Source organism: Ruditapes philippinarum, unplaced genomic scaffold (assembly GCF_026571515.1).
Source record: "Ruditapes philippinarum isolate M1 unplaced genomic scaffold, ASM2657151v2 ctg9374_1_1_1_1, whole genome shotgun sequence".
Lineage (NCBI taxonomy): Eukaryota > Metazoa > Mollusca > Bivalvia > Venerida > Veneridae > Ruditapes > Ruditapes philippinarum.
In genome coordinates this window covers 19,195-42,772 of record NW_026857258.1, presented here as the reverse complement: position 1 = coordinate 42,772, position 23,578 = coordinate 19,195, and the positions used below count along the sequence as shown (strand labels likewise).

The following is a 23,578-nucleotide window of genomic DNA, read 5'->3' as shown; positions in this document are numbered from 1 at the left end:
AGCATAATCAAAATTGTTGGCACAAAATCAAATTTTCGTTCAAAATTTAACTTATTTACAACTTTTCCCCACCTTTATTGATCATTGAAAATATTATATATTGTCGAATATAAATAAACATAGTATAGCGAGTGTTGGAGCTTTTGAAATCCAATGTCAAGGGGTAATGTGAGTCGTTCTGTTTATATAACTGCATTTTTTCAAAGGCATCTCGCTTTTTATCAAAACATTTGAAACCTATGTTCGTTAGTGCAAGATTTACTTGTAGTTTTAGCTATAGTCATTTACCGTGAATATAAGATAAAGGAACTATATAATTATGTAAGTTTTTAAATTAATGATAATTTTGATACGAAAGAATAGGTAGAACAAGTACAAAAATATAATTCACTTAAAGATTGATATTGCGCTGTAGATTATGTAATTATGCTTATATAAAAGATACAAAGAGGCAAAGAAGTTCAAGGAGAAGTATAATCGACATATTGATATTGCTCAATGTTAAACATGCAAAGTTTAGATATGAGATATGTTTACATTTAATCATTTACCGATAATCAAAATATATCGTATACAAATAAGTTTATTGAATATCTGTAGACAAACTGATCATGTACTTCCTTGTAGTTTTGAGCGCAAAAAGAAAAAATACCACTATTTTAAATGTATGTCTAACTTCATATTAGGCACAACTGTTACAATAATTACTGAGTTAGTATTTCATTATTGTGTAAAGATTGGACGAGTTTACTCACGCTTACTCGCCATTAAATTGTGTAAAATTAATTAGGTAAAGAAAGACAAAATTAATTTTGTTAAATATTTTCTAAAACATAATCATAACAATGCATTACAACATTATAATAATAGTAAATTGTTATTACAAATACAGGCTATAGTTCATCAAAAGAATTTAAACACGGTCATTAAAGCTAAAATATGTCATTGAGATTAAATTCGTGCCATTAAAATAGTTACGGTAGTAAAATGACCCATTTAAATGAAATTGGTTACAACTGGGCCAATGGCAAAAACCAAATGCCACATTTGTGTCATACAAACAACGAATTTTTCTTTATGATTTATAGAATTTTCAATGTTTCGAATTTTCTTTTCCTCGAGATATCGAATAATGTTATACTATAACAATATTCTCTCAGTAGAATGTTAGGCAAATCATGTCGAGACTGATGCAATATAATTCATGCAAATACCATTAACGTTGTTCTTGTTGTTTGTTTGTGTGTGTGTGTGTGTGTGCGTGTGCGTGTGCGTGTGCGTGTGCGTTGGTGCGTGCGTGCGTGCGTGCGTGCGTGTGTGTGTGTTTTAATATAAATTCCACTTTCAATTATCGTCCATGAACAGGCTCAATCAAATCAAGTCGCAACATTTTAATTTTGTCGTTTTGTGTGTTCTTTTGGAATTATTTATATCGCTCATTTCTACTTTTACATGATATAATTAAATAATTTGAATAACTTAATATTTTTATAATAGATAATAACATTTATTTGGATACAATCGCCTTAAATCCTAAATACATTTTTAATATAGAGAGCAAATGCCCCCTTAAAACATGTTGGGGAATGTTTTATTATGTTTTCTTACACTTTTCGTTTGTAATTAATATAAACAACACTTTTATGTATAATTTCCTGAGTTTTTACCGGAATAACGATTCTGATTCGACGCGAAATAAATGCCTAATGTTATTAAATAACGTTAAATCTAGTTACTGTAGTGTTTAAGAATGTTATGGTAGTGTTATCAATTGATTGATTGATCCATTTATTACTTTTTATTAACTCATTCATTTATCTATTTTTGTTATTCATTATTTATTCATTTTATTTATTTTACAGTTCCCTTAAATATGAACATTAAGTTACCAGTTACTCTTATTTAAACGCGTTAAACACACAGGTGGCAGTATCAGTGTTTGGACACCCCAAACCACCATGCCCCTTGAGCACTGCTACCACCCTGAAAAATATAATTCACTACTAGGGCTGACTATAAAATACTTAATACAAAACAACCGATACAATTAAAAAAAATCTTTTTTTTTTCAATATCAAAACTATAGTTATAGAACGGTGAAAAGCCTACTATATGATCATTTGCCAACCAACGTGGAACACGGGAAATCGTCGTTTCGGCGATTGAGGCGTATTCCGGCGGCATTTTGCTGCATCATTCATTAACATCAATGAAAAGAACTAGAATTCCACAGCTTACCTTATTTAAGTCAAATTTGGCTCGTCCAATCAGACAGCGTATTGCAACGCAGGTATCAGAATCCAAAATGGCTAAGACAAGTCAAAAAATACCGTGAAACAGAAAACAAATTCGATAGAATATTAATATTCGTTGGACTTGAATTAGGTAAGCTGTGTAATTCTAGTTATTTTTATTGATGTTAATGAAAGACGGAGCGGAATGCCGCCGAAACGACGTTTTTCCGTGTTCCACATTGTTTGGCAAATGAACATATTGTAGGCTTTTCGCCTTTCATAACTATAATTTTGATAGTGATTTTTTTATTTTACAATTTTAACGGTGGTTTTGTATTAAGTATCTTATAGTAAGCCTTAGAAGTGAGTTATTCTTTCAGGGTTGTAGCAGGGGTCCAGGGGCACTGCCACTTGTGGTAAAACACAAGTTCCCTCCCCTAAACATACAAGTAAGGACCATGATTAACACTGAGACAATACTGCGCTTGGAAATTTGTTCTCATAAAAGGGTTCGAATTGCATATTATTAACTTCATGACGCTGCTGTAGATAGCAATACACATATGTATTTAATAAATCTGAGATTTTTAATGTTTTACGACAATATATCTAATTTTAGTTTTGTTCTATCAGGTCCCGTAAAATTTTTATATTCGGTCTAGTAACTCTTTATCAACAACATAAAGACAAGAAATTTAAACAGAACTGTTTCATCAATTAAACTAAAGCAGATATATTCGCGCAAACTTATATTTGCGTTTCTATAAGCCGAACATTAGTCGGTCGCGAATATTCGTTGGGTTACTGTACATGTAGTTATAATCCATGACTATATTTATGCTATATTACTTTTAAATCATCAGCCATAAATTAAGATGAAAAGATGATAATTAACAATTTAAAATAATTTTAGGACACACTCCTTCAGATGAGTCAAAGAAATCTTCAAAAACTCAAACATAAGGAAATCATGTTTTTTATTTAAGAAATGTATAAAAAAAATCTTATTCTAAGCAGCGTTGTTTAAAATTTATTTCAATTTACAAAATATTACAAGTGAATATTAACCATGTTTATCACCTAATTTCATATCAGGTGACCAACAACGGAAGAGAAATGCCTGCGTATTTATAGGGTACTAGCTCAAATCCCTCAATCGTTACACAATTTACAACTGTTTTAATATCATGTTAAAGTTATCATACTGTTTGTTTGTTTGTTTTATTTTACGTATTTCAGTCATATAGGCGGGTTGTTTCCTAACCATCGTTCCTGGAGAGTAACACCAGTACTAGACTACCTTCCTCACAGTTTTCATACAGTTATCAAAAACTGTGTGGGGTATTTGGTATAAATTAGGTATTATAATGAATGAATGTTCAATGAAATATTTGTATGTTTTAAATTTTATATCAAATACAATACTTTTAGCAGAAATTATAAACATTATATTTAAAATTAAGTTTATATAAAGATCATGATCCTTAAAGCATGCAATGTTCAAAAGGATAATTATAATAGAATATATAACATTGGCTCACAAATAACCTATTATACACAAGGACGTTTTATCGAACATTTCGTTAGATAATATTTGTAATATAAAAATCAATCGGAATAGGACGTAAAAAGCAAATAAATGTGTTTAACCTAGTTCAGGTATATTCCGATCAAGTTCAATTTAAAATTGAAAGGATATTAGTGTATGTAAGTACAGTACTATGTTGTAATTCAAATAATATAAAATGATGGTAACGTATGAATGTTGTTTCATTTACTTCTTTTATTCAAATCTATTATTAGATTAATATGTTACCAGTGTACAATTTATGATTCAACACTGACTTGTTTACAATTATCCCCTGTATAAGAAATCGGCAGGTGAATATAATATGACATTGCCCGGTGTCTTACAAACAATCTATCAGTCCGATCGGAAATATGCCGAGCTTTACGAGTTACAGTACGTTAATTATGTTTTTGTTTAATGTTAACAATGCCACAAAATAATAAAAAAGCCTATAGCCCAAAATGTAGGTTAGTCCGTTTGTCCTCGGGATATCTGGTGTCGATATCCCGAACAGACTGTACATGTTGGGAAAAGTAGCTTATGGTATAAACAGTGGTTCCTTGTGAGGTTACAGAGGCCAAAGAATGTTTCAGACGTAATAACGTCAACACAGGAACAATATCCTTTCGCGCGTCTGAAGCCAAAGGCATATTGTACCTTCGTTTTGGCATAAAGGCAACGATCACCATGTTTCATCAAAATCTGTTAATAAGTTATTTCAAATTGAGACCTTTTGTTACTTAAGGGCATTTAAGGTGACTTTTCCATATACAATATAGAGCCATGATTTACAAGTGGTTTATTACGTTGTAATGGCATTAAGAAAAAACCTGTTGATAATAGTGACTTTGTACAGTTAAAAAATCAAATTCATCAAATATATCAAAATCTGAACATGCAAATTAAGTTTTGCTACGTAACAATATTAAGAAACAACGATTTTTGACTAGTTTTTCATTAGCTTTTTACAAAATTCAGCATGAATGTGTATAAGGATTTTTTTCTTGTCTGTAGTTATTGTTAAAAATTGAATGTGTTAAGTTGTGGTGACTTTTATCAATGAATTTAAATTTAAGGCGTCCGTAGCCGAAAGGTTAAATTCGTTGACTTCAAACCACTTGCCCCTTACCGCTGTGGATTTCACTTGAATAAAGGATTTTTATCAAATGCTTCCGGCACTGAAATGCAATTGTTATTTTTGTAAATTATGGCCCTTCTTTGAACGTTAGAAATATGCATTTTATTAGAAAATCTCAATGTACTAGTCTTTATTATGTCTTGATGTGAGTGTGTATTTCAGTAAGGATATACTATACATAAATATATCTATTCACAGGGAATATAGTGACCCTGAAATAAATGGTGTTATGATCATCAAGTGTCACATAATCTCAGTGTCTAATAATGGCCTTATAAACAGTGTGTAGGCAAATGCGATGACTATTTGTGAATATAACCAAGTTGTTACCCACACTTTAAGAAACATCTTTTAAATTAATTCTCGAACTGTAGTATGTATCACTATTATATACATATTATGTACCTGAAACATTTGAGATTTTTTAGGATATTTCAAAGTTCTAAAAATACGAAACACTTTACCATCTTGATTTCCGCAGGGTTCCAATATAGCTTTAATGAAGAAATCAGAGGCGGAAAAAAGTAGATATTTACCTGATGGTCGCTTGTTGCTCCGCGCCCACAGGCGCGGAGCTATTTGTGTTATCTTTTTTTTCCATGGACCCGGTTTTTAACAATTAATCCCTTCGATTTAAAACTAAAAATAAATTCGTGTTCAAGAACTCCTTTCGATTTCATATATATTTCGAGTCATATATTGGTTTCCTCTTCGGTGATTCGCAGCATGTCATATTAGTGAATGAAAACCGGAAAGCAGTATTGCTGTACATGAATTCGAAAGCTATAAATAACTAGAAGACCTTAACATTGTGAATTTCCGAAAATCTATTCATTGTTTTGTGAACAGCGAATTCGAAAAAATTGACAGTAAACATTTATAAAAGCTACTTGAAAAGAAGTACTGTTTTTAGGATGGTATATCAGGCCAACATTTTCTTTACTCATACAGTCCAGGTCGTTGGCACAGCTCAGTTATTATTAGATATGATCAGCCAGTGAAGGTCGCGTAGAATCAGCTTTCCGAGTGAGCTCTTCAAAAAATATCAGACTTTATGAATGAATTCATCACTGCTTTGTCTATATAGAGTTGAAATGTTGAGCTATATAGTAATAGAGATTTTCTCAGATTATTTTTTCTGCTGTTAATAAGTTTAAAGAATAGTTAATCAAATGTAAGTGTATCAATCTTGTATAGCATAAATAATACAAATATATATTTACTTTTTGCAAGTTTATGCTGCACTAATTTGCACTAGTTTTTTTATTAAAAATTGAATTCTTACCTTTTTTGAATAACTTCTTTAGCGACGAATGACTACGGAAGAAGTCCAAAGGTCAGATAAAAAACAAATTCAACGTTGATTGGGTTTTATAGTGGGGCTGGAAACAAAGCATTTATCAATATGCTTCGGACCCACAGCTTTTTCAACAATTCATGTTTGATTGTGTACATTATTATTATTATTATTATTATTATTATTATTACTATTGTTTTTATTATCATTATTATTATTTATATTATTATTATCTGAATATTTACTGCGAATTTTAAAGTTGAATAAATGCTTAAGGGGCTCCATTGAGGTTTTATGGCATGATGGGACTGAAAATATTTTTTCCAGATAAATGTACCTTTTGATGTAGGTTTAGACCACTAATCTTTGTGCAAAATTTCAGATCAATTGCGCACTTGGTTTTTCTAGAATAATTATTCAAATTTTAAAAAATGACCCAAATTGAAAAGTGTTAAAACGCTTTTCACTCAAATCGGGCTAAAAAGGGCATAAAAGTACGATTTTTAATTTATTTCAATGTATATTTCTTAACTGTCTTTGCATATATTTCTGTTTAAATTGCCTCACCTCATTTATGTAAGAAATTCAAATGTTATGTTTTAAGGCTTTTAAACCTCAGTGGAATCCCTTTAACGTGTATTTGTTTGTGTTTTTGAACTTATGTCTGTATTGCACAATAGGCTGTATACATGAACCACTCTTGCACCATTTTTAACATTGTTAATTAAGGCGCGCAGTATTCAGGTCGCACAAGGAGTCGTTCAGACTGGTTTCCGCAAGTGGGTCGCACGCCAGTCCCCTTTTGCACATAACGCAAACAAAAGGGTATATACGCTGATATTTTTGTCGGGGTTCTTTGAGTTGAGTTGTAGTTTAAGTGTTTAATTTGCTTTTAGACTCTTGCTAGTATATAATTATGAAGCATAATTTTATTTTAATTGTTTTACTTATCATGGTTTCACTGGGACTTAATCTATACAAGCATAGAGTTCTAAATGAAAGACGTTTTCAGCGAAAACGTGTTTAAATAAATTTCTGGGTAATTTGCATTAAAAAGCCTCCCGTTAAAGTTCAAACTACAATGAAACTATGAAAAATTCTTCAATACCGATGAAACGTGGCACAAATTTTAACTGGACCATAGCCTCTGTAACAGCATGCTCGATCTTAAATTTCCTGTTACCATAGCAACGGGGGACCTCTCAAAATTGCCTAAAATCACTATTTTGCATTGTTTTTTTCCATCTAAACTGATTTCAAAGTGCTGCAACTTCTTAATGGATTGAGATAGAGTAATTTGCTCTATTCCTTGCTTGGATGCCATTGGATGCTTTGCATCAATGCTTTTCTTGTTATATCATGATATACCATTTGCCGCGAAACATGCAAAGGACATTTTGAAAAGTAAAGTCAATGAAAGTTTGTACCGTCCACGAACAGGCTCAATCAAACCGAGCCTGCAAAATTTTCAATTATCAAAAATTGAGCTTCTCAATTGCTGCGTTGCAGCAACATTTATACTTGTATTTGATTATAAACAAAACTTGCTTATGGTAGACTAAAAGAATCTTATACTGTCTGTCAGTAGAGACCAGAATATCTACCTCGGGGGTAAATGTTAACACAATAACCCGAGAGCTAGATATTCCTATCCATGACGACAGCCGATGTTTGATACGTTTGCATGCATATTACAAATTAATGATATTACGAAAATAAATTACGAAACTGATATTTTCATTTAGCAATTTTTTTAATAATATTCATAACGGCACAATGCCGTCATCCTAAGAACGCAATTAATTCATTAAAGACGCGTTTGAATGGAGTCATTTAAAACACGCGACTTGTCTTACATGGAGGTTTTGCTAGCACCAATGTCAACAGCCAATGTTTGATATGCAAGTAATTATATTGTAAATGCACATGTCCACTTATTGTCAAATTAAGCAAACAACTTTCAATTTTCATCAGGCACAAATGGCAACTGATTCACCAAAGACTACTAAACTGAAGCAACGGTTAATTGTAACCGCAATTGATATAGGGACAACATACAGCGGCTGGGCATATTCTACACTAAATGACCCTGACAAGGTCTATGCAAATCAGGCATGGTTTGCTGACGAAGGGTCATTTGCATCTCTAAAGACGTCATCGTGTCTCCTTTTTACACCAGAAAAAGAGTTCAAACATTTTGGATATGAAGCAGAAACAGAGTTTGTACGCCTAGCTGGGGAAAATGAGCACCAAGGCTGGTACTATTTCCGAAGATTCAAAATGGCTCTGTTAAACGATCAGGTAAGATTTCTTGTGAACTCATGACACTTATATCTCATCCTTGGAATGATGAATCACTTCAAAGTATTATATCACATAGATTTTATATATATGGGAAAGAACAATGAATAAATCGATCTCTGCACGCACCCATATAAATTAAATATAAACTATGCTTTATAAACGTAGTAAAACAGATACACTACTGTAGCATAACATTTATTTTGTATAAAGAAGCTATAAATTGTTCTGAATCAAAATATTTTGATGGTCTTTCCTTGAGTACCGCTCCAGCTAGTGCTAGGGGCGTGAACGATGTTGTACATTTTCATTATCCGCAATCACAGCGTACACTCCTCGTCCGTTTGTTAGCGAGCAAAACGCGAAAAATCGCCGATTTTCAACTGAAAATGGATAAATAAAGACAATTGCTGGAGGAATTAGTACTTTTATAAATAGGAGATACATAAAAGGGATTATGTCTGTATATTAAGTCAAACGGTAAAACCTTTATATTTCATAAAAATACGATGTCCTATCCCAATTATTATAAAGATGTCAATCTGTTAAATTCGGACACTGATTTCAAGCTTTATATATAAAATACGAGCAAATCCTCTTGTCACTTTGAAGGATAATTATGCGAGCTTAAGAAAATTCAACAATATCTCGTGAGCACATAGTCGTTGAGGGAAAAAAAGACAAAAAAAAATGATCATTGGTGTTGTTTCCTATGCTAACTCATTGAACGGTTGCTTACAAAAACAAATTAAAATTTTATAATTTCGTGATAATTTATTTATTTCAAATATTTTTTAATGAATTTAATATCTAAAATTACATATAAACGGCGTGAGTACACGTCAATGTTTTGGATATGGAAAATACACGAACATTGCTGAATTGATGAACTTCATTTGTTAATATGCATGAATTCAAAGTGTGTGTTTGTTGTTTTTTAATGTAATGTTCTCAATGTTTACATAATGTGCTGTAAAAATGTCGTTTGTAAATGAAAAGCATAGTCTAGACTTATTTGGTCAGAACTGCAGATCAATTTGTTTTGAACGATAATATAAGTTTTCTGGGGTTTTTAATATGTGACATGTAAAAAGTGTGTCTCACTGACTCTTAAAATTGAATGTTGCCACAATGTCAGTGAGATTATCTGTGCAAAATAATTGATTGATTGAATTACGTCTCATCAATGAACATATTATAACTTTGGCTGACACACACGCACGCGCGCGCGCGTGCGCGCACACATACACACACACACACACAAAAACACACATATGTATAAATTGTTACGAGCTAAACGCAACAGAGAAGATAACACAGCAACAAATTTTACAATTTTTAATTAAAGAAAATCAATTATCCACCAATTCATAACGATATTGAAAGTGTTTGTGTCCATTTATAAAAAGTTCATGCATTTATTAAGTTTATATGATATGCTAAGTGAAACTAACTCTACGCTAGGTAGATATCTAAATAGTCTGCTCTTGAATATACTATTTTAATATTATTTCAATTTTAAAAAGATATGATGCATACTTGTTTTAGGGGAAAAGCAGACAGCATAATTGTGGGCTTCCCCCTTAAAATCAAATGTTTTAGAGTGAGCATTTTTATTAAAACTTTATTGAAATGCAACTCGGCATAATACAAGAAGTGCTGAACTCATGACACTAATGAATCATTTCGGACATTGTCAGTCATACTCTCAGATTTTCTAGTTGAATACTGCCATGTGTAACAGTACTTTTGATAAGGACACTGATCTCCCTGATACAATGTCCAAAATAAAATTTGAGGAATAAAAAAAGCATTCCAAGGACATAATTGGCCTTTAAACTCCAAAGAAAGAAATTATAAAATGAAGGACATATTACTCATGTTAACTTTTCTATTTAAACATAACAGAAATTGAATCGATATACTACAATCGAGGACATATCAGGAAAAAAAATGCCAGCACTAGTGGTATTTGCGAATGCTATAAAGTTTCTGAAGGACAACTTTACGGCAACGGTTCGGAACAGAGTACCCAGTTTAGAAGACACTGATGTGACTTACGTCTTAACTGTTCCAGCTATTTGGGATGCTATGGCTAAAAGATTTATGCGAGAAGCAGCTGTCGAGGTACTTCTTTACTTTGAAAACGTTATTTCCTGACGGTTGAGGTAGCGTCTTAAAAGCATTCATTGGGAAATGTCGTTTTTATGTCGATAGTTTCAAAATTAAGATAATCCTTCATCATCAGTTTGCGGCAACGATTTGGAATATAGTACCAGGTTTGAAAAAAAACTAAATGTGACTTACATCATAACTGTTTCTGCCATCACGGATTATATGGCTTTGCTGTCAAATTCATAAATGGGTGTAATGAAAAAGGCGTCTGTAGCCGGGCAATTAGAATTGTTTACCTCAAATCATTTGTCTACCCGCTGTTGGTATAATTAATATAAGCAATTATAAAATATTGACTAATTAATTTTAATGCATATTGGGACGTATTGGATGCGGCATGTTTTTATAACATGGCATTGTTGAACTTCAGGCTGGGATTCCAAATAAACAGCTGGTTATAGCTCTTGAATCCGAAGCGGCGTCAGTTTGGTGTCAGGGAATAAAAACAGAAATTCAACGTTGCGATGAAATTGATGCCTTTGGCATTTCAGCTGTTGGGACCCGTTATATGATTGTTGATTTAGGAGGTAAATATAATATTATAGATAAATTATCATTGATAGAAAATGTTATGCAAGGATAAGCAATTGATATTCTAGGTATTGATTGTACGACTTATCAGCACATTTTTTTTTGCATTTATTTAAATTTAATCAAGACAAAAAGTCATTATTATTTCCAGGAGGCACTGCTGACATCACTGTTCACGAAAGAAGACCAAACAATACTTTGCTTGAGATACATGAACCAATAGGTGGTCCATGGGGAGGCATAGAAGTTGACAAAAACTTCATTGAATTGCTTGTAGTAATCTTTGGTGCGTCTGAATGGGAGAAATACAAAAGAAATGAGTTAGAAGATTTACTTTACATGTACAGAGATTTCGAAGCAAGGAAACGAAATATACAGCTAACGTTCAAGCAGATAATTATCAAAGTACCTTCAAGCTTAAAGGAACACTACGAGCGAAATAGAGATAGATCGATTTCGGAAGTTGAGCATCTATTTGACGGGAATATAACGTGGCAGAAGGACAAATTGAAGATTTATGCATCACTTATCGGGAACTGTTTTGAGGAACCGGTTGAAAAGATCATTTACAATGTGGAGAAGCTATTGTCAAAGCAGAAACTGAGAAACGTCAGCAAAATAATACTTGTTGGTGGTTTTTCTGAAAGCCATTACATACAAGAGAGCTTTAGAGCAAAATTTGCTGACAAGCAAATTATCATACCAGCTGAATGTGGACTAGCCGTCCTAAAAGGTGCTGTTCTCTTCGGGCACAATCAGTCAGTTGTTACCGCTCGAATTGCACGTTATACATACGGTGTAAATATTGCTGTCCCATTTGATCCTACAAAGCATCCCAGGGACAAAATGATTGATACTGATGCAGGTAAAGTTTGCAAAGATTTATTTTGGAAAGCAGTTGAGATCGGACAAGAGATTAAGGACGGACATGAAGTGTCAAGAAAAGGACGAGCAGTAAATCACTTTCAAGCACAAGTTTCCATTAAATTTTTCAAATCAACTGAACGAGACCCGATTTTCACAACAGATAAAGGATGTCAAGTAATTGGAGACATTATGGTTCCGATGGAATGTACATTAAAGGCCGAGGACAATGCCGTCGAGGAAATTTACATATTTGGAGGCACAGAATTAAGGTTTAAATCCAAACACTTAGCTCGTGGGGATACACATGAACTTAACATTGATCTTTAATGCACTATAAGCCCATTCTGTTATGCTGACACCCACTCCGATCCCAATTGGAAAACATTCGTATTTAAAATTAAATCATTGGTAGTGTTCAAATTCTAGTCTACCCTTGATTAACTTGTCATAATTGAAATGTACAATAATCACATATTCTTAATTTTTGACTGATTGTTTGGTATAAAATCATTGTATCAGTCAAGTTTACATATTTTTTATCTGTAAAATGGACATGTACTGATCGTTTAGACTTTTTTATTGAAATAATACATACTTAAAAGACACCCTGAATAAATTGTAAATTTTTATCCTTAATTCTTTCCTGGATGCTTATTGTGGCGTTTTGTTGGGGAAATTACATCTCAAATCTCGAAACAAAGATTTAAGTACGTTGTTGTGTAACTGTTTGATAATTTCACATCGAATTATTTACTTTGTTTTTTAACTTGTAAAAATCTATTATACATTGACCGTTATAAACATTCTATAAACATGTAAAATATTTGGTACTAAACTAAGCCTACAACATTTTCAATTTTGTCGTCTTAGGTGTTCTTAAAAGCTTCCCTTTTTCTCTATATTATTGATTTATTGATAAATTTATTTTATTCTTTTCAAAATGCGACACTTTAATTTTGCTATGTATTAGTTCTGACTAAAACTACAAATAAATGTTGTAATTACGAACCTACGTTTTCAAATGTTTGAATTAAAAGTGAGATGCCTTTTAAAAAATGCAAAACCTTATGATAATATGAACAGAATGACAAACATTATCTCCCTTTACATTGCATTTAAGTAAATTTACGGTACTTTAAAATATCTTTTACTCGCTGTACTATGTTTATTTATACATGTACAATATATAATTTTTTCAATGATCAATAAAAGAGGTAAAATGATGTAAATAAGTTAAAGTTTGAACGAAAATTTGATTTTGTGCCACCAGTTTTGATGATGCTCTCTTATTCTGTTATGCTACAGGACTAAGAGATAAAGCAAATAATTACTTTTAGCATTGTCATACATAGAACAACATACCAATGATAAATTTGTGATATTTTCTGACTCGCTTTCTGTCTCCATTAAAAGATTAAAATTTTCAATATCTCAATGACAATATCATGATTCGGAAACTTCTTTTACGATTTCATGATGTACTTAAAACAAAATATGTTAAATTATATTGGATTCCAAGTCGTGTAGGTAGGTATACGAGGAAATGAAAAAGTAGATGCTTTAGTTAAACAATCATTAATTTTTCAACAAACTGACTTATTGTTACCTGCTTGTGATTTTAGACTATAAGCAAACTCATATCATCGGAATGGAGAGTAAATTGGGAAAATGCCGTTTTAATAAACTAAATGATATAAATCCATTTCTTGGTGTGTCACCATCTCTATCTCTGTCAAACCGCCATGATCAAATAGTTCATCTCCGATGCCGAATTGGACACACTAAAATTACCCACTCTTATCTCCTCACGAATGACAATGCCCCTGTCTGTGAAGTTTGTAATGAGAATTTTACTGTCAAACATTTTCTTCTTGAATGTCATGATTTTTCACAGGCCCGTACTAGATTTTATCATGTAAACTCACTCAAAGAACTCTTTAATACAATTCCATCAAAAAGCATCATTGATTATTTGAAAGAGATAAACTTGTACTCTATGATTTAATTGACTCATTCTTATTGTCATTTACAAAACATTGTACATGTATAACATGTTTAGCCTATTATAGCATTCGGCACGATATGGCCAGTTATGTGTTGACGGGCCGTAAAAATCCAAACAAACAAACTCTTAACAAGTTGTTTGAAATTTACATTATTATCTTGTTTTTATTCCGGCATTATTGTTACTCAATGACTTATTATATTAAAATATTTTTCTTGTGCAAGCAGAGATAATGTTGGATAATTGAATAAAACAAATTCGAATTTCCTAATAATACTTTCAGAAATAAATTTTCACTTTATATTTAACAGACAAATAAAAGGAAGCCAAAAAGCACACTAATACATGATGCAAGCTAAGTTTTAATCACGTGTCAAGTTTCCTTAGATAGAATATTAAAAATTCGTCATATTAAATACCTTCCGGAAATTCAATTAACATATCTTTTTATATATCTCTTTTTTTGAAATAAATTATTATAGTAAATCATTTAATAAAGAATGAAGATATATTGAGGGAGTAACGGCATTGAGAACTATACATAATGAAGAAAACATGAGAGAATAAATGATGCATACTTTTCAATACATTTTCATACAATCACTACCGCTTTGTGCAGTTTTTTGTTTCTGCAAGAAAGAATGCTCAAAAAAGTGAGCAGTACTTGCCCTTTGTAGTACTAGTATATTTTAAGTGTGAACGGATGTATATTTTTTCAAAATGTTATCACTTGTTTATTGATTTTGAATTGCAGACAGAGGCGCTATAAAAAACTGCATCTCATTAAGTAATCACGTAAACTGCCATAATCATTTCTCTTGATATGCAATTACCTGGTTTATGACACTTTTTTATGACTTTAAACTACTTTTGAAGTGTTTTGTATAGTATCAACATTTTTTTTAAAAATCTGAAAAAAATATGTTTGTCCTCGTAATGCCGCTTTTTGAGCTCAACTTTTCGGAATGAAAACAGTGGAGCTTTTGTCATGATCCTCTCCTCTGCGTAATCGTTAGCAACTTATTTTAACGTAGAATAAATACCTAAAGGTGTCAAATAGCAAGAGTCATATGCCGTGCATATATGATTAGGGACTATATGGTAATGTAAGTTCTAAAATTAATGATCATTTTTTATACAAATGCAAAGTTGCACAAGTATAAATTGTAATTCATTTAAAGGTTGATACTGCTATCTAGATTAGGTAATTATGCTTTCATTAATTATACAAAGTGGCAAAGTAGTTCAAAGAGGTATAATCGACGTGTTCATATTGCACAGGGCTAAACATGCAAAATGTATATCTGAGATATGTGTTTTATGCTTTTATACATTAAAGCATTTTCCGATCATTTTTCAAAGTAAATCGTTTACAAATATTAAGTTTATCGAAAATCTGTAGACAAACTGGCCTTGAACTTCCTTGTAGTTTTGAGCGCACAAAGAAAAAGACACCACCATTTTAATGTCACAGCTTATTTCATATTATGCACAACTGTTACAATTATAGGTGAAAATATGTCTTTATTCATTTTGTTAGCATATGTTTCGGAAAAGTAATGTATCTTTAATTATAATACTAATCTTTTCAAACTGTCGCCAGTTTTGCGATGAAGTTTTTACATTTTGATATATGACTATTTGAAGAAAAACGAATTTTTACACGCTTATTGACTTTATAGATTTATAGATTTTGTAAATTGATTCGGTAAAAAATACAAATCTAATGGTGTCCCCTAACATCTATTATAAATATATCATAACTCATGACAGCATTATAACCTGGTATTACAAATACACGCTATAGTTTACATAATAATGACACAAACCAGATACCTTATTTTTGTGATACAAATAATTACTTTTTCTTCATTTTCTTCATGATTTATAAAATGTTTACCGAAGTTTTATTTCCTCAAAATACGATATCATGTTATACTATACAACATTCTCTCTGTAGAATGTTGTGCAAAACATGCAAAAAATGATAAAACATAAATCAATGCAGGCACAATTTACGTTTAAAAGTAAAAAATCACTAACTGTAAATAAACAAGTTATATAAATTAAGATTTTTTATAATGTTTACCAAAAACATATAGTTTATTTATTCGCCTTAAATCTTGAATACATATTTTGTTTTATAAAAAGGGCAAATGGCTCCTTAATAACATGTTGTGGGACGTTTTATTAATTTGAATTGCCTTCAATACATCGGGAATTTGATGTGTATGTGCCACATTGTTTACCGAAATCACGATTCATTATTCGATGTGAAATAAATGCCTAATGTTCTCACAAAACTTTATAGCTTGATTTAAAAATGTTTCGGTTGTGTTATCAAACAAATTATTAATGGATTAATTAATTCATTAAATTAAAATGTAAAATTAATTAATCAATTAAATAATTTATTTAAAGTTACATATAATTATTTTTTTTTATTTGTCAAACTGTTTATTTCAATATGTAAATTAAGTTAATAGTTATATTAATAGTTATATTAATGTAAACACTTGCATTAACAGTAAGAATAACTCCACGAGACCTATGGGAAATGAACATAGGGGTAATAATAATGAATATTTAACTTCATACGACTATACAGTGGTAGACTTAAGACATTAGTGGTATCTGCTTTATCATATTTTACATTTAATCGTTTTCCAATATACAAAGTAAATCGTTTACAGATATTATATTACGAAAGTATGTCAACGAACTGGGCTTGTACTTCCTTGTAGTTTTGATCACACAAAAGAACCGTCACCATGTTGTTGAATTCGTGGCAGCAGTGAGTTTAAACATGAAGTTGAATACATTTTGATATATGACGATTCGAGAACAACACGTATTTTTAAAGAGATTCTCGGCCGGAATAAACGTGTTTTTACTTGTATAGTTCTGAATACAAAAGGAAATTTTAGGTCAGCGATTGTAAAAAAGCCATATTTACGCATGCAAATTTTCTGTCTAATTGTTTCGAAGACGTCACCACAAACAAAACATAATTATTTGATTTAAACTCAACATTTTCTTTTCAATTCATTCTCTCCTCATGTATACGGCTGGGATCTGTGACATGGAAATATCGAAAAAAAAAAAAAATTGGGAAATTTCTAGTTACTTCAATTCGTTTCAAATTTGTTAAAAGTACTTTTTACTTCTATTGACATAAAATTCGTAAACAAATTGACATAATATATGATGCTTAGATCTAGGAAACACTGTTACAAATGTTTCTTAATCAAACTGTCTTGTTTCGGTAATGGTACCTTACACTGACATAATCATTTACAAATTTATATGTGCTTCATTTATATAATATGTATTATATGACTTCAATTATTTGAAGGAAACAGAAGATAACTTCTAGAGATCGAAGTTTTTAATGATGTGTCTTTTGTATTTTTATGCACAAAATTTCCGGGAATCGTTTGAACCGATCTTAAGAGATTCTGCTTTTCTCTATAAGTTTAATTTACGTCTGACAGGATGTTAATCGGAAACAAGATTATTGTTTTAACGTAAAATAAATACCTCAAGGTATCAAATAACTTGACCTTTTAATCATAATTCTAACCCATTAATGGGTTAACACTCATGTTTTCGTATTATTTGTTTTGTAAAAATGCAAACCATTTTATATATAAGGGTCATTTGCGAGGGCATGATTTCTCTAAAATAATTTTATTAACATTTTATCATGACACTTAATTTTAAACATTCATATAAACATTTATACAAGTGTCATAAACTAGCACGAAAGCGACCATTTACTTCTTTGTACCAAAATCAAACTTAACAAATCTGTAGTGACCTCACATGTCATTTGTTATTTACAGATGCTTTAATCAAACAAAGCATACAAATGCATTTTATAGTTATATATATCCCTCTGAAGTAATCCAAAATAATGTCAATCATTGTGAAATGTAAATCTAAGAAATGCTTACAAAGCAAGAAAGGAATAACTTATCTGACAGTTATGCATATTATTTTTGTTTTACTACGACTTTTATCAGTTTGTAACCAATAATGCGCATATCATAGCATTGTTTTATTCATTTGTCGATGCAAATATTTTGTTTTGCATGCGTTGCAATTGTTGTGTCCCGTCATGTTACGGAAACACTTTATCATTGACGTAAAGATTGAGAAGTTGTCATACGTGATTTAATTTAGGTTCAGTAAGTAAAAGAAAGTCGCATAATGAATACAAAGCATGAATACTTTTATGATATTCTATTTCCAATCCATATGCACACGTTATCAACAAACTGATTCTTATACGATTAGACAAATAATTATGTACTAAATTCGACATATTAAAATAACTCTACAGAAATGAAATATTATCTTTGACATAAAGAAACTCAATTTTTACGCAAGATATTAAATAAGTTGAAAAGGACAACCAAAGCCGATTAGCACCCGATAGGCATTACAGCTAAAAGAAAGGGTAAATATATCTAAATCTAAAAACAGTCAAAATTCAGTTAAAACTTTATCTGACATTTTGTGTGTGGATATTTTAACATCAACTACTCGTATTAAATAATTAAAATTTATGAAATTATCTCTCCATCGATTTCTTTATGAACTGAAAGGTAATTTTGCTTATTGTTTAAATTACTTGTTTCAATTTATGTTTTTTGGTATTATTTGTTTGTTTGTTTCTTTGTTTCATTTTACGCCTTTTCCCAACAGGATTTCAGTCATATAGGCGGGTAGTTTCATAACCATCGTTCCTGGAGAGTTACACCAGTACTAGACTACCTTCCTCCGCGCTAAACTACCAAAGCATCTCCCGGGGATCGAACCCACGCCAGAGAGGTAATAAACAAATGCAATAATCATGATTATATATTTTAACGTTCAAATATTTTGTAGGTTGATAAACATTATAAAGTATAATTTGATAGTTTTATTTGTTAATTTTAAAACATATTGTATTCTATCACATCTATACACAAAGAAAATGCAATTTAATACATTATCCGGATCAAGTGGGAAATGTAGTTTTTTTCAGACTTTTTCAGAAGAAAAATAAAAAGGAGAAAATGGAAAATATGCTCTAGGCAAATAATTTGAGTAAATGGTGAGTGCACAAATAAAATAAAAAGCTTTTCATTTGCCTTAATCATGTTCATTGTTATATTTTACTATGCAAAACTAATCTTATAAATCATGTGACCAATGAATATTTAAAAAAATATGGTTCTGAATGTATCCATAACGTTATATTTTTTTAAAAGAGTTAGGTAAGGTAGATTTATGTTTTATCCGCAACATTTACAAATATCAAGTGTTGGTCAATCATCATAAAGCAGTCAATCTTTTGAAATATATAGTCAATTCAGTTAAACTTGACAATGAAATATTGAACATAATGTCACTTTAAGGCCCTTTAGTACGTATCAAATTATTTAGAAAAGGGAATGCAAAGAGGATGTGAAAAGGTTATTTGTTGCTTAATGTACTTATTTGTGTGGCTAATAAGATAGCTTATGATAAGTTTTCTCTCTTTTGTGTGTACATAAATAGGTTTGATAGATTATTGTATTTGTCAGTTGTTTGCATAGCAATTCGAGGGATATAGAAAAAAAGCTTATTATATAATTATAGTATTTGAATACTTTATTGCAACTCAATGCCCTTATACTAAAAGCGATAATTCAGTAAGTGATTTTGTATAATTTTATACAACAAATGTATAGTTTAACGCAACAAGTACATTTAGTGTAGAACGGTGAATAATTTTGTTATCATGTAAATAAAATACGTTAAAAAGAAATAATAATAAAAGAATAATAATAACAAGAATCAGTTTCACTGGCTAAATATTTCAATCAATAAAAGTTTTAAGTAACTAATATAAATACAAAACAAAACAAAATTGAACTGGTTACATTTATAAAGATCTAATAATTATAACCACGTCAAAAGCTAAAATCACATTACTTAAATAGGAAGGCGTCGTGTATAAACGTAATCGTTTATCTTTAAAATATAGTATCAATCAAATTGTACTTCAAAATATCAAATGTCATTTTGCGGCATGTCTTACATCATAAAAAATAAATTATAAAGTGTGGGTGGCAAATTTATAAAACATGATACGCCCTTTATAGATAATAAATGACACATTGAATAATGTTGTTGAATTTAAAACAAAGTTTATTACTTCTAAAATATCATCAAAATGAAACATAATCCATCCCAGGTTTTGACTACATATGTGCTTAGTTTTATTCAAATGAAATTAAAAATGAAACTTGTTATAAAGACAGAGTGAAAACAAAATGACTCAACTCAATTATAACAACTTAAAAATATCTTTCGGATATAACTTAAATCATGGTTATCAAACATGTTATGTGTTCAACCATTATATGCTAGGAAGCTTGGACAGTAGCTCAATCAAACCGAGCCTGCAGCATTTTCAATTTTACCGATTTGGACTTTCTCTTGGAATTTTATTTCTCTTTCTTCTATTCATTTTACACTAATGACATTTATGGTCAAAGAATTTGTAAGAAATGTTTTATCTATTTAAATAACCATAGTTTGCAGTCTATTGAAAATCGTCGTCTGATGACGGCCACACTGAATTATCACTTTTAGTGTATGGGTTCATGGCCTTCTGTGCTGTCGATCGGATCTTCCTAGGATTTGGCTTACAAATCCCTTTGGACAAAATAATTGTCGGTTTGATTCCGTTTCTTTTATTTTTAAGAAGCGTTATGGTACAGACACAGTGTCTTCTTCAACAGCAATCACTCCTGCCTCATGTCCCCCCTGCAGAGCTTGTTTCATCAACTCCGGCGGTAAGCTCCAACCACTAAGGTTACCGACTACTGTTCCAGTGCTATACTTGTAATCCGGTGACCCTTCCAATGTGTAGACTGACCTCATATCAAACAGTTTTTAGTACCTATTTCCCTTCACCTCGGACCTCCACATCACCTCAGCTAGATGCCCGTCCCTTTGTGTGGCTTGTGTACCAGACATTTTGCGAAAATATTTCTTAGCATACTTCTAAGCACCCTTAATTCTGTTGGTTTGGACAGTAAGTAGTTCTATTTCAACATTCTTGTATTATCTCAGAATTGCATATTTATGGAATACGGACAAATTCTTGTTTCCTATTTCATTCAAATGACAATAAAAAAACCAGAATAAAGATCAACAAGGCAAAGGCAACGTTCACAGGACGCAGCCTCCCGACACACCCAAGTAGGGCACCCAGAAGGCACCAAACAAATAAGCTGTCCTTCTGTCACTGTACATGCCGCTCAATAATGGGTATGAAATGAACATTATTTGACATGTTTTCCACAGGGGGTACAACATTATACTGTTGGAGCTTCTTTCCACCAAACCATACATCCATACCTGATATAATAGGTTAAAAATGTTAATGCCTAAATTGTTGAAGGTACGCTCAGGGATTTTTAGAAAAATGAAAAATAACAATGTTCCTAAAAAAAAAAATTGGAAGAATATTATGTTTATCTAAAAAGAATCATGTAAAATAGCGGGAAAAGTAATATAAATATGCATGCATCAATGTAACTCCAAAACAATAACTATTTTGACTTTTCACATAATATCACCATCAATCAAATTTAAACAATCTAAAGTATCCTTACCTGCAACATATATTTTTACGTTGAAATTTATTAGTTAAAATCCATTACTGCACCTGTAATATCGTATATAAACTTATTAATTAGTAATTGGTAATTAAATAATTATATCACATTCAATCCTTTGTTGCGATTTCCTCTTTGAAATTTTACCATGCGACCGAATACGGATTCGTTTATTTCAACTTCCCTGCTGAATGTGTGTTCTTTCATATTTCTATGGAAAAATGCGCCTTTAAATGGTCACTAATAAACGAAACCCAATCTACTGCTATTGATTTGTAGTTAACTCCAGAAAATATTGCAGTTTGGCTTGAAGACAAACCGTCAAGGTAACATTTTATGAACATAAAGATGTCCCGAATACATACTTTCGACGCTTCAAAGAAAGAGTATGTCCTGATGGTAATCTTTATTACATCGTAATGTAGTTCCCGACATTCTCTTAGCCCACTGATTCACTCGCATAGTTTCAGTACATACAGAAGACACTCTACTATCATCATTATCATTTTGGAATTGTTCTTAGCATCAATTTATTCTTGATGAGCTATTTATTGAGACTCGCATCATCTTGATTCATGAGCGTGAAAACAATCCATGGATTATTAAGATCACAGATGTTTATTTTCTAAGCATTGATAATTCTTCTTCTGTTCTCCTGAAGTTTCCAGCATAAGCTGTAGCGGATGGAGTAGAGCAAATATATATCTAGAATAAAAGTGATCCTTCGTAACAACAAAACCAGCAAAATTACATGAAAATTGCAGACTCAGTTTGAGGATCATAATGAAACTGTGCAACATCCCTCACGCCCCTAGCACCTGCTTGAGCGGTACCCCATTTTCAACACTTAGAAGTGCTGAAATGAATGATTCCGAATGACCAGAAAAATATAACAGCATTGAAGTCACTTCTGAGAGGTTACAAGGGAATATGAGTGAAAGTAATATTTATACTCACAACGCCAAACTCCATGTGGTAATAAAGCCCCCCCCATTAGAAAACCCTATTCCTGGGGAGAACTTCGCCTTCAGTAGCATTTTAGAAAAGAATGAAATATATCTGTTGCTATATATATTCTCTGGTTATTTCAACCGGGGCAGATAACCAGAGTATATATAAGACAGTTATAATATTTCTGCATTTATTATATGCAACTGAAGGGGTAAGTTTTCTCAGGGAAAAGGATTTTCTCACAGACGCTTGTGGGTCAGATCCTGCCAGCAACGTGATACGACCCTGTAAACACTCTCTCAAAACTATTTTAATATTTAAACACGAATGGGACATCTTTTAAAACGATAAAACTGGTTTTCAAACAATTTTTACATACATGAAAAAATACCGTATACCATCAGGTCTCAATAAGGTAAAGATTGCAGACTAAGGAAAGCCCAACACGACAAAACTGAAAATATTGCAGGTTCGGTTCAAGCAGAATTCAACATTTAACCACGTAATGTGTGGATGAGTTGTTTTATACTTGCTTGGCCTTTTAGAAAGTTACCTGGCCTTTTTAGATGCATTCCAGTGAAAAACTTAAAATGTTTTTTAAGTTTAAAATGATAATAATTGACAATTTTGAGAAATTGACTTTAAAAAAAAAAAACGATATACTATGCTCATCATTGCGGAAAAAACTATGATCACAGATATTTTTTGAAATCTATGTAATTCTTACCAAATATGAACAAATTGAATAAAAGATAAATAAATGATGTATTTGAAGCTGCGTTCAACTAATAGAGGTCAAGGAGAATTAGTTTTGTTTTAAAATACCAGTTTTTCTAACCTTATATTCATAT

The 23,578-nt window shown here is 31.3% G+C and overlaps 1 protein-coding gene across 1 annotated transcript; it reads left to right on the top strand.

The window, feature by feature from the left end:
• The first annotated feature begins 200 nt into the window (after positions 1–200).
• LOC132749208 (heat shock 70 kDa protein 12B-like) lies at positions 201–13,148 on the top strand. The gene is made up of 5 exons (XM_060738925.1): positions 201–321; positions 8,214–8,540; positions 10,449–10,667; positions 11,086–11,242; positions 11,398–13,148. Exons 2-5 carry the CDS (start codon positions 8,220–8,222, stop codon positions 12,438–12,440), a joined length of 1,740 nt encoding a protein of 579 aa, XP_060594908.1. The 5' UTR covers positions 201–321; positions 8,214–8,219; the 3' UTR covers positions 12,441–13,148.
• Positions 13,149–23,578: the final 10,430 nt, after the last annotated feature.